Below are 15,789 nucleotides of genomic sequence, written 5' to 3'. Positions count from 1 at the left end.
CCTGCGATGTTTGATATTTTTAATTCAGCAAGTAAAAGCTGCATCCTAGGTAATGGCAAAACAAAATTTAAATACAATTTATCTTTTCAACTTTTTTTATTATTTCAATAAAAATTGACAGGCGCAATCTTTAGCACGCACACACATTCAAAAAATAATCAAGTGGATCGAGAAGGAAAAGCCGGGTTATTAAAACACAGGGCAGAAAAATTAGATGATGTACTGTACAAAATTAAAAACAATTAACAATATATCAACCTGAAGGCTGTTGTATTAAAATTTAAAATCAAACACTTATCACCTGGTAAATATGAAAAGAAAAGCTGTAACAATTTAAGGCTGCAGAGAATTGCCAAGTCGGGTAAGACGGATAATTTATCAAAAGTTACAAATGTTTAAAATTTACAATATTCCATGTAATAGAACTCGTGAATACTGGAAAGGTTTGCATTTATATAGCACGTTTCTGGAAACAATTATTTGAAGTGCGGTCGCTGTTGTTACGCTGTCAATTGCGGCGGTTGATTTGCGCACAGTGAGATCCCACAAACAGCAACGAGGTGAATGAGCAGTTGATCTGTGCTTTGGTGGCGTTAGGTTGAGGCAGGAATGTCGGCCAGGACGTAACTGCACCGTGGGAGCGCCTTCACCACACGGCCTGCAGCGGTTCAAGAAGAAGGCCGGCCTTGGCAGCGACACCCACATCGCAAGATCACATTAAAAAAAAAAGGAGTAGCCCATTCGGCCCATCGTGGCTACTCCACTGCTTTATGTGTCACGGCAGACCTTAATTTTGTTAATCCCAATTCTCCGCCCTGCCTCCACCTCTCTCAACACCCTTACTTCCCATTAGCCTTGATTCTGCACCTACAGCCTCCTGAAGCAGTTTGCTCCACATTGTCCCAACCCTGTGCGTGAAGAAACGTTTTCTGGATTCGCTTTTTTAGTTTGAATTCTAAGATCCTGGTCCCCTTTGTACTGGATTCCCCTCTGAGATCGTAGCATTTCCTCTCTACAACTCCCTTCATTACTTTAAACATCACATGCCAAACTCCTCATCTCTAGAGAATGAAATAGTGCTTATCGGATAAGTGACAAAACAGTAACTTCCTCCATCGGCACTGTTCCCGTTGTTCAAATGACGCACACATGTAGGAAACATGGCAGCCGATTTGCACAGCATGCTCCCACAAACAGCAATGAGGTGGTGAGCAGATGTTGGTTGAGGGATAAATATTGACCAGGGCACCGGGGAGAACTCCCCGGCTCTTCATCGAATAGTGCCGTGGGATCTTAGACGTCCCTCTGCGAGGGCAGACGGGGCCTCGGATTAACCTCCCATCCGAAAGCCGGCACCTCTGACCGTGCAGCACTCCCCTCTGCACTGCACTGCAGTGTCAGCCTAGATTTTGTGCTCGAGTCTCTAGGGTACGACTTGAAGCCACAACCTTCTGACTCAGGGGAGAGCGTGCTGCCCACTGAGCCACAGCTCACCTACTGGGCATTTCTAATGTACATGATTGCATGTTTTCCATTTCTTCTCACAACAACGCTTTACTTATTCCAGATTTTGTTCACATTTTAATGTTCCTGACTGTTCAGCTGCTTTTTCAAAATGCCAATTTGAAAAAATATCTGTCTTCAAATAAAAACAAATCATGACTTCCTATCTCAAATGTCGCACAGAAAATGTATCCTCAGCGACACTCGAGTTCTGTGCAGTTTTTTTTTATATTATGGGATAAAATAGTGTCTTAAGTCAGCAATTAAAATTCAGCATTCACTTCAAGAAATAGGGCTAAAAATTCGGTTTCGCCGCGCCAGGTCTTTAGTGCCCGAAATTTTGCGCTGGCCCGGATTCCCGTAGCGCCCGCCTGAAATTCAGTCGCGCCGGCCCAAGACGGAGGCGGGCGCTATTGCAGGGTTTGGCCGCCTCGTTTGGGGCGATGTATGTAAGTTTCAGGCGTCCAGCTGCCGCTGCGGCACCCGATGCGGTGCGGCAGGCTGGGGTACTGCAGGCCTCCTCCTTCTCTTAAGGAGGAGCTGCCTGCAGCCGTGAGTTCGGCGCGGGATTCCCCCGGCAAATGAACCCGGCACCCCGGAGAAGTGCCGGGCTCGCGGGAGTCACACATCAATGCCGCGGGGGGGTGGTGCAGGAGTCCGGGGAGGGAGGTGCGGCCAGGCGGCCGCCGGGAAAGCGGCCGGCCGCCCCTCCACCTTTATGCGCCGGCCTTTCGGAGCTGCAAGGCACCGTTTTACAAACGCTGTTTGCGGCCGCCACGGGCGAGGCGGCCGCAACTGAATTTGGCCATCGGGCCAGAACAGCATTGCAACCGGGGCGCTGCGCACACCGATGACGTCATCGGTGCCGGCGCAGCGCTACCGGCTAACGCCGATGTTAGGGTCCATCTGAATTTCGGGCGATAAAAAACTTCAGGCGCAAACCACTTTATAGCCAATAAGTGGGCGCAAACGCGACTGAATTTCTAGGCCATACTGTTTTTTATGCACTGTAGTGAATTATACTCCTGCTTGATTTAACTCAGCGAACTTAGCACAGACCCGACTATTTAACCGGGAAGATCCTTTCTCCGCTGAGGGTGGTCATTTGGGCTTGGTGGTCCCATACTTTTCAGCATCTAAACCCAAGCAGCCATTTGTCGAATGTGGGCAGGATCAGTAAGTGTTGAAAGGCCATGGTGGTGGCACGCCTAGGAAGAGGAGGAGGCCATTCAGCCCCTTGAACCTGTTCTGCCATTCAATTAGATCGTGGCTGATCTGTATCTTAGCTCCATTTACCCGCCTTGGTTCCATAACCCTTAATACCCTTACCTAACTGATACGCTTATCAATTACTTCATAAAAGGTGATGAGTCGAAGAAGAGATGATGAGTCGAAAGAAGAGATGAATAAGGCTTTTATTAGCTAAGAAGAGACCATGCTTCTTCGTGAGTGACTGAACAAGTCTGAACGAAACCCACACAGTGGTGGGTGGAGTCAGCTGAGGCATGCCTCCATACACAGCGCCACCCAGAGGTGGCAATATACAATACAGTGGTTTACCACATTCACCCCTTGTTTAATGTGAAGTCCGGCGGGGTGAAGGGTACTACAAGTTAAGTCTATCAGGAGGCCTTGTCTGACGTCCTGATCGTCGTGGTGGCGGCGGTGGTGTTGCAGCATCCGACGTCGGGTCTGGTGTCTGGGTGGTTGGCGAAGATTCCTGGGGCTTTGGCATGCCGTCTGCAGGGGTTGGGTTGGGAGGGGTGGTGGGGGATAACAGTGGTAAGGGGGATAACGGTGGTAAGGGGGATAACGGTGGTAATTCAGGGGTACCCGAGGGTGCGAGATCTCGTATGGAGACCGTGTCCTCCCGCCCGTCTGGGTATGTCACCCAGGCATACTGGGGGTTGGCGTGTAGGAGGTGCACCCGCTCGACCAGGGGGTCCATTTTATGCGTCCTCACGTGCCTCCGCAGTAGGACGGGCCCAGGAGAAGTCAACCATGCCGGTAGCGAGGTTCCCGATGTAGACTTCCGGGGGAAAACGAACATTTTCTCATGAGGGGTCGCATTAGTGGCAGTACAAAGCAGTGACCGAATGGAGTGAAGCGCTGCAGGGAGGACCTCCTGCCAGCGGGAGGTCGGAAGGCCCTTAGATTTTAGTGCTAAGAGGACTGCCTTCCAAACCGTCGCGTTCTCCCTTTCCACCTGGCCGTTCCCCCGGGGGTTGTAACTGGTGGTCCTGCTCGTGGCGATACCTCTTGTTAGCAGGTACTGCCGAAGTTCGTCGCTCATGAACGATGAGCCCCTGTCGCTATGTATATAGCTGGGGAACCTGAACAGAGCGAAGATGTCATTCAGACACTTGATGACCGTGGTACTGGTCATGTCTGGGCAAGGGATGGCAAAGGGGAAACGGGAGTACTCATCAACTATGTTGAGGAAGTACACATTGCGGTCAGCGGAGGGGAGGGGCCCTTTAAAATCGACGCTCAGGCGTTCGAAGGGGCGGGTGGCCTTGATCAGGCTTGCTCTGTCCGGCCTATAGAAGTGCGGTTTGCACTCGGCGCAGATTTGGCAGCTCTTGGTCATGGTCCTGACCTCCTCGATGGAGTAGGGCAGGTTACGGGATTTGATAAAATGGAAAAACCTGGTGACCCCCGGGTGGCAGAGGTCATTGTGGAGGGACTGCAGCCTATCACTCTGCGCGTTGGCGCATGTACCACGTGATAGGGCATCTGGGGGCTCATTGAGTTTCCCTGGCCGATACAAGATATCATAATTGTAGGTGGAGAGTTCGATTCTCCACCTCAAGATCTTGTCGTTCTTGATTTTACCCCTCTGCTTATTATTAAACATAAAAGCTACTGAACGCTGGTCAGTGAGCAGGGTAAATCGTTTCCCGGCCAGGTAATGCCTCCAGTGACGCACCGCTTCTACAATAGCCTGGGCCTCCTTTTCGACGGAGGAGTGTCTCGTCTCGGGGCCCTGGAGGGTCCTTGAGAAAAAGGCCACGGGTCTGCCCGCCTGGTTAAGGGTCGCGGCTAGGGCGAAGTCGGAGGCATCGCTCTCCACTTGGAAGGGGATGGACTCATCCACCGCGTGCATTGCGGCCTTCGCGATATCGTTCTTGATAAGAGTGAAGGCTGCACACGCCTCTGGTGTCAGGGGGAAGGAGGTGGCTTTGATGAGGGGCCTGGCTTTGTCTGCATAGAGGGGCACCCACTGGGCGTAGTAGGAGAAAAACCCCAGGCATCTCTTCAGTGCTTTTTGGCAGTGGGGAAGGGGTAGCTCCATTAGGGGGCGCATTCTGTCGGGGTCGGGCCCGATGACTCCGTTCTCCACCACGCAGCCGAGGATGGCCAGGCGCTTGGTGTGAAACATACATTTTTCCTTATTGTACGTTAGGTTCAGCCGTTGGGCCGTACGGAGGAAATTTGCTAGATTAACGTCGTGGTCCTGCTGGTCGTGGCCGCAGATGGTGACGTTATCCAAATAGGGGAAGGTTGCCCGCAGCGCGTTCTGGTCAACCATTCGGTCCATCTCCCTTTGGAAGACCGAAACCCCGTTGGTGACGCCGAAGGGGACCCTAAGGAAGTGGTAGAGGCGGCCGTTTGCCTCGAAGGCAGTATACTGGCGGTCCTCATGGCGGATGGGCAGCTGGTGGTACGCTGACTTAAGGTCGATGGTGGAGAATACTTTGTATTGCGCAATCTGATTGACCATATCAGATATGCGAGGGAGGGGGTACGCGTCCAGCTGGGTGTACCGGTTTATGGTTTGGCTGTAGTCGATTACCATGCGGCGTTTTGCAGTGGTTTTAACGACTACAACCTGGGCTCGCCAGGGGCTAGTGCTACCTTCGATAATGCCCTCCTTCAAGAGCCGCTCCACCTCAGAGCTGATAAAAGCTCTGTCCCCGGCACTGTACCGCCTGCTTTTGGTAGCGATGGGTTTACAGTCGCGGGTGAGGTTAGCGAACAGGGGAGGGGGGGGGACTTTTAATGTGGAAAGGCTGCAGGTGGTTTGCAGCGGGCGATTTAAAAGTTGTTGGTTGCAGACTGTGAGTGGGGGGAGGGGTCCACCGTATGCTAGTGTGACACTCTTAAGGTGGCACTGAAAATCCAACCCTAGCAGGACGGCAGCGCAAAGACGGGGCAGGACTAGCAGTTTAAATTTTTGATATTCAGTGCCCCCTACTGACAGGGTCACCACACAGTAGCCGCTGATGTCCATTGACTGGGACTTGGACGCCATAGAAATGCGATGGTGCGTTGGCAGAATCGTGAGGGAGTGGCTACGTACCGTGTCGGGGTGGACGAAACTCTCTGTGCTCCCGCTGTCGATCAGGCAACTGGTGGCGCGGCCGTTTACCGCGATATCCATCATGGAGCTGGATAGATGGTGAGGGTGGCCTTGATCCAGCGTCACGGAGGCCAGTATGTGGCTTAGTGAGTCACTATAGTCATCCGCCGAGACGGTGGTCGGTTCCGGTGACGAAATGGCGGTTGAGTGCGTTGGATACGATGGCGGCGGATGCCATGCGGCCGGGGGTACACAAAATGGCGGATAAGATGGCTGCTCCCACGGCCCGCACGCTGCGCTGCTGGCTGGCTTCCCCTTGCAGGCGTTAGCGTAATGGCCTTTCTTCCCGCAGCCCGAGCAGGTAGCTGTCTTAGCTGGGCAGTGCGCTCTGGGATGTTTTAACTGGCCACAGAAATAGCATTTTTGGGCCTGGTTACTGGGCATCGAAGCAGTTCTTACCGGAGGCTGCTGTCTCGGTTGGGTCGCTGCAGCGGTTGGTGCCGGGGGCGGCGGTCCCGTGTCCCACGGTTTCGATTGCCATGTCTCGGCGCCGTTACGGGGGTATGCCTCGAGGTTTCGGTGGGCCTCCTCTAACGAGAGCGCAAGGGCAATGGCCGTCTTCAGGTCGGGTTCCTTGCTTTCTAGCAGTCTCTGCCGGGTGTGGTCTGACTGGAGGCCCCTGACGAAGGCATCACAGGCGAGTCCCTGCGCGTGCTCCACAGCCGTTACCGCTTTACAATCGCAGTCTCTGCAGAGTGCCAGTAGCGCCCGTGCAAATGCCCCTACCGATTCTCCCGGTTGCTGCCTGCGGGATCCCAAGAGGTGTCGGGCGTAAATTGTGTTCACTGGGCGCGTATATTGCCCTTTTAGTAGCTCGAGGGCCGCCACGTACGTATTAGAGTCCCGGATTAGCATATATACTTGATGGCTCACCTGGGCGGTCAAAATTTTCAGTTTGTGATCCTCCTCTGTAACCTGTGAGATTGCGAGGAAGGATTCAAAGCAGCTCAGCCAGTGTTCAAACTTGGCTGATGCACCCACATCTTGAGGGTCGAGGTCCAGGCGTGGTGGCCTGAGGGCTCTCAGCAATGTCTGCTGTATCCGTTGCTGTTGTTGCTCCTCAGGTGTCGCCATTTAACTTTTAGCTAATAAAATTGATACGCTTATCAATTACTTCATAAAAGGTGATGAGTCGAAGAAGAGATGATGAGTCGAAAGAAGAGATGAATAAGGCTTTTATTAGCTAAGAAGAGACCATGCTTCTTCGTGAGTGACTGAACAAGTCTGAACGAAACCCACACAGTGGTGGGTGGAGTCAGCTGAGGCATGCCTCCATACACAGCGCCACCCAGAGGTGGCAATATACAATACAGTGGTTTACCACACTAACAAAAAAAAAATCTATCAATCTCAGTTTTTAAATTTTCAGTTGACCCCTAGCCCTCAGCAGCTTTTTGGGGGAGAGAGCTTCAAATTTCCACTACCCTTTGTGTGAAGAAATGTTTCCTGACAGCATCCCTGAATGACCTGGCTCTAATTTTAAGGTTATGCCCCCTTGTTCTGGATTCCCCCACCAGAGGAAATAGTGGCCCGTATTTTCCGATCCCTACGGGTGTGTATGAGCGCATGTGTTGAAAACCGGCACTTCCGATCTGTCAAGAATCCTCTTGACAGATCCTCCGCCTGCCCGGGGCGGCGGGGGGGGGGGTGGAGTTCTGCTTTCTGCACAACCTCCGCCTGCTGAAAACCTTTAAAAATCTTACGCCTGGTAAAAGCGTGCATAAGGCCTGCTTTTACCAGCATAAGAGTTTAAAAAAGTAAAAATATTAACTTTTTTCCCACTCATTTATAATTTAAAAATACTTTTAAAAAGGTAAGTTTATTTTTAGCCGCATAAAAAACTTTAACTTTCTTTCCAAAAAATCAAATTTTTGTTTAAAATATTTAATTTAATGTAATTTTAACTAATTTTAAAAACGTGCTTTAAAAAAATGTATTTAATGTTTTGATGTGTTTTTTGAGTGATCCCATTCATACTTTTGACAGGTCTAAGCTGAGAGACCTGTCAAATGTATGAAGGGGGATTCCCTTCTTTCATTGGTTCCCCATGGTCCACGTGATCCCAGGGATGCTTGCGAACCGCCTATGCCCCGGGATACCCGGGCCCTGCGCATTTCGTAGAGCAGAGGCCCAGGAGCGGAAATGTCCGGACCTCCGGAGCCCTCAGGTAAGGAAGCCTCCGATCAGAAAATACGGGCCATCTACCTCATCAAATCCTTTAATCTTAAAACGTCTCAATTAGATCACCCCTTAATCTTCTATACTCGAGGGACTACAAGCCTAGTCTAAGCTTGATCTTTTTCTCACCCTGTGCATTTCCCAGCAGGGATCTGCGGATAATAACCAGGAGTGGGAATCCTGGCTGATTTGCCTGTCCTGATCCTCGGCACACCGAGGCTAATTACTGTAGCTATATTGCCACACCCCAGCGGAGATCAGCTTACTCACCACGGACCAGGGTTCAATCCACGTCATCCCCTCCAGTTGAAGCACCTGCCAACACTCGCTGCCTGTACTCACACGTGAAGGCTGATCAACTGGACGAGGCATCGGAGTGCGGCCTTGGAACACGCCCTGGTAAGCATCACCTTCAGGATCGCAGCAGAGGCCCAGGTTTGACCCCAGGTATGTGCTGCTGTGGCAATAAGTTACAGAATATAAACAGGTCACACACTCCGTTTTGTGGCTCAGCATTCACTAGTGGCAAACAAAATCTTTTTATTGAACAGCACGTTCAATATGCTCAAATCAGGTAAGATAAAGACTTTCCGTAAAAAAAAAAATCAACGCTGCATATATTGATGTGGTTTTGCAGGAGATGATTGATGGATTATACGCAGCCAACATGACACAGGCTTTTTTAATTCATTCTCGGGCTATGGCAGGGCCAGCATTTATTGCCCATCCCTAATTGCCCTTGAGAAGGAGGTGGTGAGCCGCCTTCTTGAATCGCTGCAGTGCTATTAGGGAGGGAGTCACAGGATGTTGACCCAACGACGATGGAAGAATGGCCGATATATTTCCACGTCAGGATGGAGTGTGACTTGGAGGGGAACTTGGAGGTGGCCGTGTTCCCGTGCGCCTGCTGCCCTTGTCCTTCTAAGTGGTGGAGGTCAGGGGTCTGGGAGGTACTGCCGAAGGAGCCTTGGCGAGTTGCTGCAGTGCATCCTGTAGATCAGGGCTTCCCAACTGGGAGTCCACGGCCCCCTTAGGGGCCCGTGAGAAGGTTTCAAGGGGTACACCAAGCATTACCTGCTCAGTGAGCTGGGCTGCTGGCCCAGCACCGTACTACCGACAGCCATTGCAGCAGTTGCTGAAGCTCAGCGCGCGGTTTGCTTTATCTCCGGGTTATGGGCTCTGGCGTGCCTCCGCTTGCAGTCCGCGTTCTGCGAGCCCGAGGGGGAGGAAGGTGACAGGCCGAGGCTCCGCTGGGTGACAGTGCGGACTGGTGTCGAGCACAGCCACATCGAGCCCGGCACCTCTGTTATTTCTGCAAAAAACTGGGCTCTTCTGCCTGGCAACTTAGGACGTTTGTTTTAGTTTCTGGAAGGCTCAAGAGATTCCGGCCATCCTCGGCCCACACTGCGCATGTGCGAAGAGGTTGTCCTTCTCCTGCCCCAAAGAGGCTGCAAATATAGCACATCGAAGCTACCTCCACGCCTGGGCAGAACCGTTGCCCACCACCAGCAACAAGTTACACATTAAGTAAAACAAAAATAGTAATAATATATGTTTAATTGAGTAACTAATTTTTAGACAGAAAAAATACTTGCGTCGTTTTACAGGGGGGTCCGTGAAATTTTTATAAATGCCAGGGTGGGCCTCAGAAGCAAAAAAGGGTTGAGAGCCCCTGCTGTAGATGGTACACACTGCAGCCACATTGCACCAGTGGTGGTGGGAGTGGATGCTTAAGCTGGTGGATGGGCTGCCGATCATGTCGGCTGCTTTTGTCCTTGATGATGTCATACTTAGTGAGTACTGTCCATCCAGGCAAGTAGAGAGTATCCCATCACACTCCTGACTCGTGGCTCGTCGGTGGTGGAGAGACTTCGGGAAGTCAGGTCATGCACGTGCTGCAGAATACCCAGCCTCTGACCTAGTTCTAGTATCCCCGGCATTTGCGTAGCTGTTTAATCCGACATTGTCTATGCTCAGATGTGGTGTTGGAGTCAGCCAGTTTTGTGCGGCACAGGTGAATGTTCTCTTCTTTTTATAAGCGAGAAGTCAAGGGGAGGCGTCAAGGGTCAAAGTCACAATGGGTGAGAGGAGTATAAGAGAATCAGGTGAATTAAGGAGTGGTTAAGTGACAGCAGAAGATTGCAGGAGGAAAGGAAGGAGTTCCACAGTTTTGAGTTGGTGTAAGAGGCTGAATAAGTACATTAACACAAGCACTAATCCAAATTTAAACACTTTCAGTCATCTGCAGATTTATGTAAAAATTCAAATATCACAAGAGATCTCATTTTAAAATTTTCTCCCATTTCCCTGTCAGAGACGCACTGTCAAACCTTTATATTTAATTGAGTTCCATTTAGAATCCCACATTTAATGGGACATTTCAATCGTGTCACAGAGAAACCTGCAGCACTTACAGGCGAACCAATCAGCACATCAGACCATGTAATGGGTTTTAGAGAATTCATATACTTTTGTCAAATTAATCCATTATATGGAAACATGGTCTACATTACTGAAAGAAAGGACTTGAATTTCTATAGCGCCTTTCACAACCTCAGGACACCCCAAAGCGCTTTACAGCAAGTGAATTACTTTTGGCGTGTAGTCACTGTAGGAAACACAGCAGCCATTTTGCGCACAGCAAGGTCCCGCAAACAGCAATGTGATAATGATCAGATAATCTGTTTTACTGATGCTGGTTGACGGATAAATATTGGCCAGGACACCAGGGAGAACTCCCCTGCTATTCTTCGAAATAGTGCCATGGGATCTTTTACGTCCAAGGCAAGTAGGGCAGACGGGGCATCAGTTTAACATCTCATCCGATAGACGCACCTCCGACAGTTCAGTGCTCCTTCAGTACCGCACTGGGTTGTCAGCCTAGATTTTTGTGCTCAAGTCTCTGGAGTGGGACTTGAACCCACAACCTTCTGACACAGAGGCGGGAGTGCTACCCACAGCTGACGCGCTGGTATGACCCTATTTTTCATGTTTGGGAATTTTTTCACAATTGATTGGACAGAAAGGATTTGGGGAAAAAAAGTTACATTTAATGAGTTGGGTTTAAAAAAAGATATATTCACACAAGTTTTTAAAACACCGATACAAAAGGGGGTTAAAATGTTAATGAGCTAGGCATTAAACTTCTATCCTCAAAAGGCTGTAAACAATAAGTAATTCATTAACCAGTCTTGGCAACTGACAAACACATCAGACCCATGATGTTGGGAGGCCCCTAATTCTGTGTGCTCAGTAAAGATGGTCTGGCATAGGCCCTCTCCCCAGTCTGAGAACAAGAGGAGATAAAAACAGGGATGGAAAAACTGTCTGACATTTAGGTTGTGAAACAGAAAGCTGCGAAGACAAGCTTTCATCAGACTCAGGGACACTGAATACTGGAGGGTTGTTAGAAGTTATGTCGAACAAAATGACCCACTGGTGTGGGGAGGCATGGCATGTTCCTTATTTTGTATTATTTCACAAAGTCAAGTTGTACTGATTGAACTAGGTGCGTTCAATCATAACTGTTGTTCACTATTTTGTTCACTTGCTGTCTGTGCAATAAAACAGCTTAAATCATTCATATATGGCATGAACTCATCAAATGTTGTCTTGGTCTGCCTTTGAAAATATTGCAGAGGCGCACTTTGGGGCATGTGCAAAAAGATACGAATATCCGGTTCAGACCGCAAGGGACCACTATCGTTACCCCTGGATCACAACTATTGTTTGGGTATAAATTGGGCCCACTCCTGAACGCAAGACGTTCAGACCAGTTACGGGATGGCCAGCACACATGTAACCTGAGAGAATATCTGAGGCAAAACCTGAATTTGTAACACCGTCGTATGTTTGTATGGGAACTTCGCTGGTCGTTAAATGTATCCTATTATCCCTAACAGAACGATCAGTTTGAATATTCATTTTCACAGGTAAGTTAATTGGACTTTTGAAAACTTCAGTGCTGATACATAATTGCAACAGATCAATGATGTTCGGTGTTCGGCTTAGCCTGAAACATTATGTGCTTTCTTTAATGGACGCGACTGTTGCCAATGACGCAAAGTCGTTGCGCAGGCGCAGTTCCAGTGTTTCCCTGGTTGTTCTCGCCGGATTTCTTAGGCAGCAGTCACTCTGATATATCAATGTGGTTTGTTTGTGAAACAGATCATCTTTGTAATTATTAGAAGTAAAGATACTCGCAGTTTCCAGTCATTTCTAACGGGTTTCTGGTCGCCGGTGTGGTGATTTGATGGTGGGGTCCGGCAGGGCTCCGGGTCCCTCACGTGCAGCCGGTGGGCTTGAAAAGCGAAAGCTCCTGGAGTTTGTCACCAGTCAGCACCCACCGAGCTTTAAATTTAAGTAATAATAGACACGGCTGATGATGGTTTAATGTTAAATATTACCAACAATAGGGAGGGGGTGGGGAAAAGTGATCGCTGCTGCCGAACTGAGCCGAAAAAAAAAATTAAAATTTGAATTGGTGTTTCTATTGGCTTATATTGAATTGGTGTTTCTATTGGCTTATGTTGAATTGGTGTTTCTATTGGCTTATACTGAATTGGTGCTTCTATTGGCTTATATTGAATTGGTGTTTCTATTGGCTAATACTGAATTGGTGTTTCTATTGGCGTATATTGAATTGGTGTTTCTATTGGCTTATATTGAATTGGTGTTTCTATTGGCTTATGTTGAATTGGTGTTTCTATTGGCTTATACTGAATTGGTGTTTCTATTGGCTTATACTGAATTGGTGTTTCTATTCGCTTATATTGAATTAGTGTTTCTATTGGCTTATGCTGAATTTGTGTTTCTATTGGCTTATGTTGAATTGGTGTTTCTATTGGCTTATATTGAATTGGTGTTTCTATTGGCTTATATTAAATAGGTGTTTCTATTGGCTTATATTGAAGTGGTGTTTCTATCGGCTTATATTGAATTGGTGTTTCTATTGGCTTATGTTGAATTGGTGTTTCTATGGGATTAATGAAAGTTATGAAAGTTGACATTTATGTGCAGAATGATTCTACGCAGCTTCCGGTTCGTTGGCAGCAGTCACTCCGTTCTTTAATTACATCTTGCTATTGATTCTAAATCTCACAAAGGAGGATTGATTCAATACGTTTTTTTTGTACCTCTTACTATTTTTGAACTTCTCCTTAATGAATACCTCTTTTTTGTAGCTTTATGCTCATCAAGGTAAGGGATGCCCGTGCTAGGGAATGGAATACTTTTCACTTCAGACACCCAGTACTAGTATGAAGCACTCGCTTCAGGTTAGGGCTGGATGCAGAGTAAAGCTTCCTCCACTCTGCCAACAATGTGCCTCAGTCTGACCTCAGCCTGAACCCTTTACTGCGCCAGGGTGGCATTTGTCCATTTCTCACAGCGGCCCTTTTAAAAAATTCATCCTCGGGATGTGAGCGTCGCTGGCAAGGCCAGAATTTATTGCCAGTTGCCCTTGAGAAGGTGGTGGTGGGCCGTCTTCTACTTGAAGCGCTGCAGTCCGTGTGGTGAAGGTACTCCCACAGTGCTGTTAGGGAGGGAGTTCCAGGATTTTGACCCAGCGATGATGAAGGATCAGCGATATATTTCCAAGTTAGGATGGTGTGTGACTCGGAGGGGAACTTGGAGGTGGTGATGTTCCCATACGCCTGCTGCCCTTGTCCTTCTAGGTGGTGGAGGTCGCGGGTTTGGGAGGTGCTGTTGAAGAAGCCTTGGCGAGTTGCTGCAGTGTCTCCTGTAGATGGTTAAAACTGCAGCCACGATACGCTGGTGGTGAAGGGAGTGAATGTTTAAGGTGGTGGATGGGGTGCCAATCAAGCGGGCTGCTTTGTCCTGGATGTTGTGGCAACTCTTGAGTGTTGTTGGAGCTGCACTCATCCAGGCAAGTGGAGAGTATTCCATCGTACTCCTGATTTGTGCCTTGTAAGTGGTCGAAAGGCATTGGGGAGTCAGGAGGTGAGTCACTCGCTGCTGAATACCCAGCCTGTGGCCTGGCGCAGTGAGATAATGTCAAATTAAGGAGTGCTTCTTTGATTTTGTTGTGGGGTGATGCTCACTACAACTGGATTCCGGCATGTTTTATTTAATTAATTTCATGTAGGGCCATTACAATCAGGAAGCTTCCATCTCAACAGCCTTGGGCTGGACCAGAGCTGAGGTGAAAGACCTGTGTCTAACCTACCCCTCCTTATTGATCAGTAATGTCGCATTTAAAACCCAGAACATGATTTCAATCTTGCCGGATGCTCCACTGTCAATACTTAAAGTGCTTTTTAAAAATATATTGTATCATATGTGAAAAATTGTTAATACTTAAAATGATTGCTGATTCCCCACCACTTTCTTCCATGATAGTTAAAAAGGGCTTATTCGGGCATGTGTAAATCCTTACGCATTCACTGCACGGTTAAGGAGGAGAGAAATGATTCCACAGTGAACTTAATGTAGTGACAATGTCCTTGTTCTAACCGTGCTGCCGGAATGGCCAGTCTTGGCTCAGAGTCTGTGAACCTAGCCACTGCCTGGGTGCGAGAATGTTATGTTGTGATGCTTGGCCCACTTTGCAAAGACAGCCTTCTCAGTAATAAATCTGTGACCGCCGTAGAAGGCATTTTCATGAAGGACGTACTCTGCGCATTCGTCTAGACCCCCCGCTTCGTAGTAATGATAAGGAACATTTTTGTGTCCTCCAGCCCTGTGAAGACGGAAAAGAATCATCAATGACATTCGGACCTTGGCGTATCCGGTGCAGATCATTACATTCTAAGCAGCTTAAGATCAGAGACAAAAAAGTTCTGTAAGGTGTTTGTTGCATAGACGGTTAAATATTTCTAAGACTTACACTCATAAGAAAGAAAGACTTACATTTATAGAGCGCCTTTCACCACTTCAGGATGTCCCAAACTGCTTTACAGCCAATTAAGTACTTTTAAAGTGTAGTCACTGTTGTAATGTAGGAAACACAGCAGCCAATTTGCGCACAGCAAGCTCCCACAAGCAGCATTGAGATAAATGACCAGTGAGTTGAGTTGAGGGATAAATATTGGCCAAGACACTGGGGATATCTCCCCTACTGTTCTTCGATATAGTCCCATGGGATCTTTTACGTCCCCCTGAGAGGGCAGACAGGGCCTGGGTTTAACGTCTCATCCAAAAGACAGCACCCCCGACAGTGCAGCACTCCCTCAGCACTGCACTGGAGTGTCAGCCTAGATTTTGTGCTCAAGTCCCTGGAGTAGGACTTGATCCCAAAACCTTCTGACTCAGATGCGAGAGTGCTACCAACCATTGCACCTTATCATGTCCCTCAGGAACATCTCAAACACTTCATCAACAACTTGCACGTTGAGTGTCGCAGCCATCTCAAAGAGGAGATTTCACATACACTGCCTTACCCACAAACAGCAATGAGATAAATTACCATTCTTTTTATGTCCGACTAAGCAGGGCCCTCAGCTTAACTTCTCATCTAAAGGGCAGCACCTTGGTCAAAGGAGCACTCCCTCAGCATTGTGCTAGAGTGACAACCTAGATGGATAAGCACCAACCCCCGGAGTGTGGTCTGAGCTCAGCTCTTCCTGGCTCAAGGCTAAGATTGAAACCAACTGAGCCAAGCTGACACATGACAGGGAGCGGCCATTAAAAGCTTTAACAAAATTAACAAAGGCCCGAGCCTAATGGCACCATATTTAATGCACGTCGTTTTTGTTGTGAAGGCATTAGGCAATAACTCGAACAAT

At 48.5% G+C, this 15,789-nt stretch overlaps 1 protein-coding gene across 1 annotated transcript in view; it reads right to left on the bottom strand.

Annotated features, from left to right (window-relative positions):
• Positions 1-7,024: 7,024 nt before the first annotated feature.
• The window catches only part of st6galnac3 (ST6 (alpha-N-acetyl-neuraminyl-2,3-beta-galactosyl-1,3)-N-acetylgalactosaminide alpha-2,6-sialyltransferase 3), a 241,444-nt gene continuing 232,679 nt past the window's right edge, over positions 7,025-15,789 (bottom strand). The window contains exon 5 of the mRNA XM_085983445.1: positions 7,025-14,744. Within this exon, the coding sequence (XP_085839571.1) occupies positions 14,561-14,744 (184 nt within the window). The 3' untranslated portion in view covers positions 7,025-14,560. The remainder of the gene's footprint in view (positions 14,745-15,789) is intronic.

The sequence above is a fragment of the Somniosus microcephalus genome, chromosome 3, assembly GCF_052327205.1.
Source record: "Somniosus microcephalus isolate GS21.2 chromosome 3, FLI_Smic_1.0, whole genome shotgun sequence".
In the NCBI taxonomy this organism is placed as follows: Eukaryota; Metazoa; Chordata; class Chondrichthyes; order Squaliformes; family Somniosidae; genus Somniosus; species Somniosus microcephalus.
Note: the sequence above shows the minus strand (reverse complement) of the source record. Positions and strands in the feature narration are given on the sequence as shown.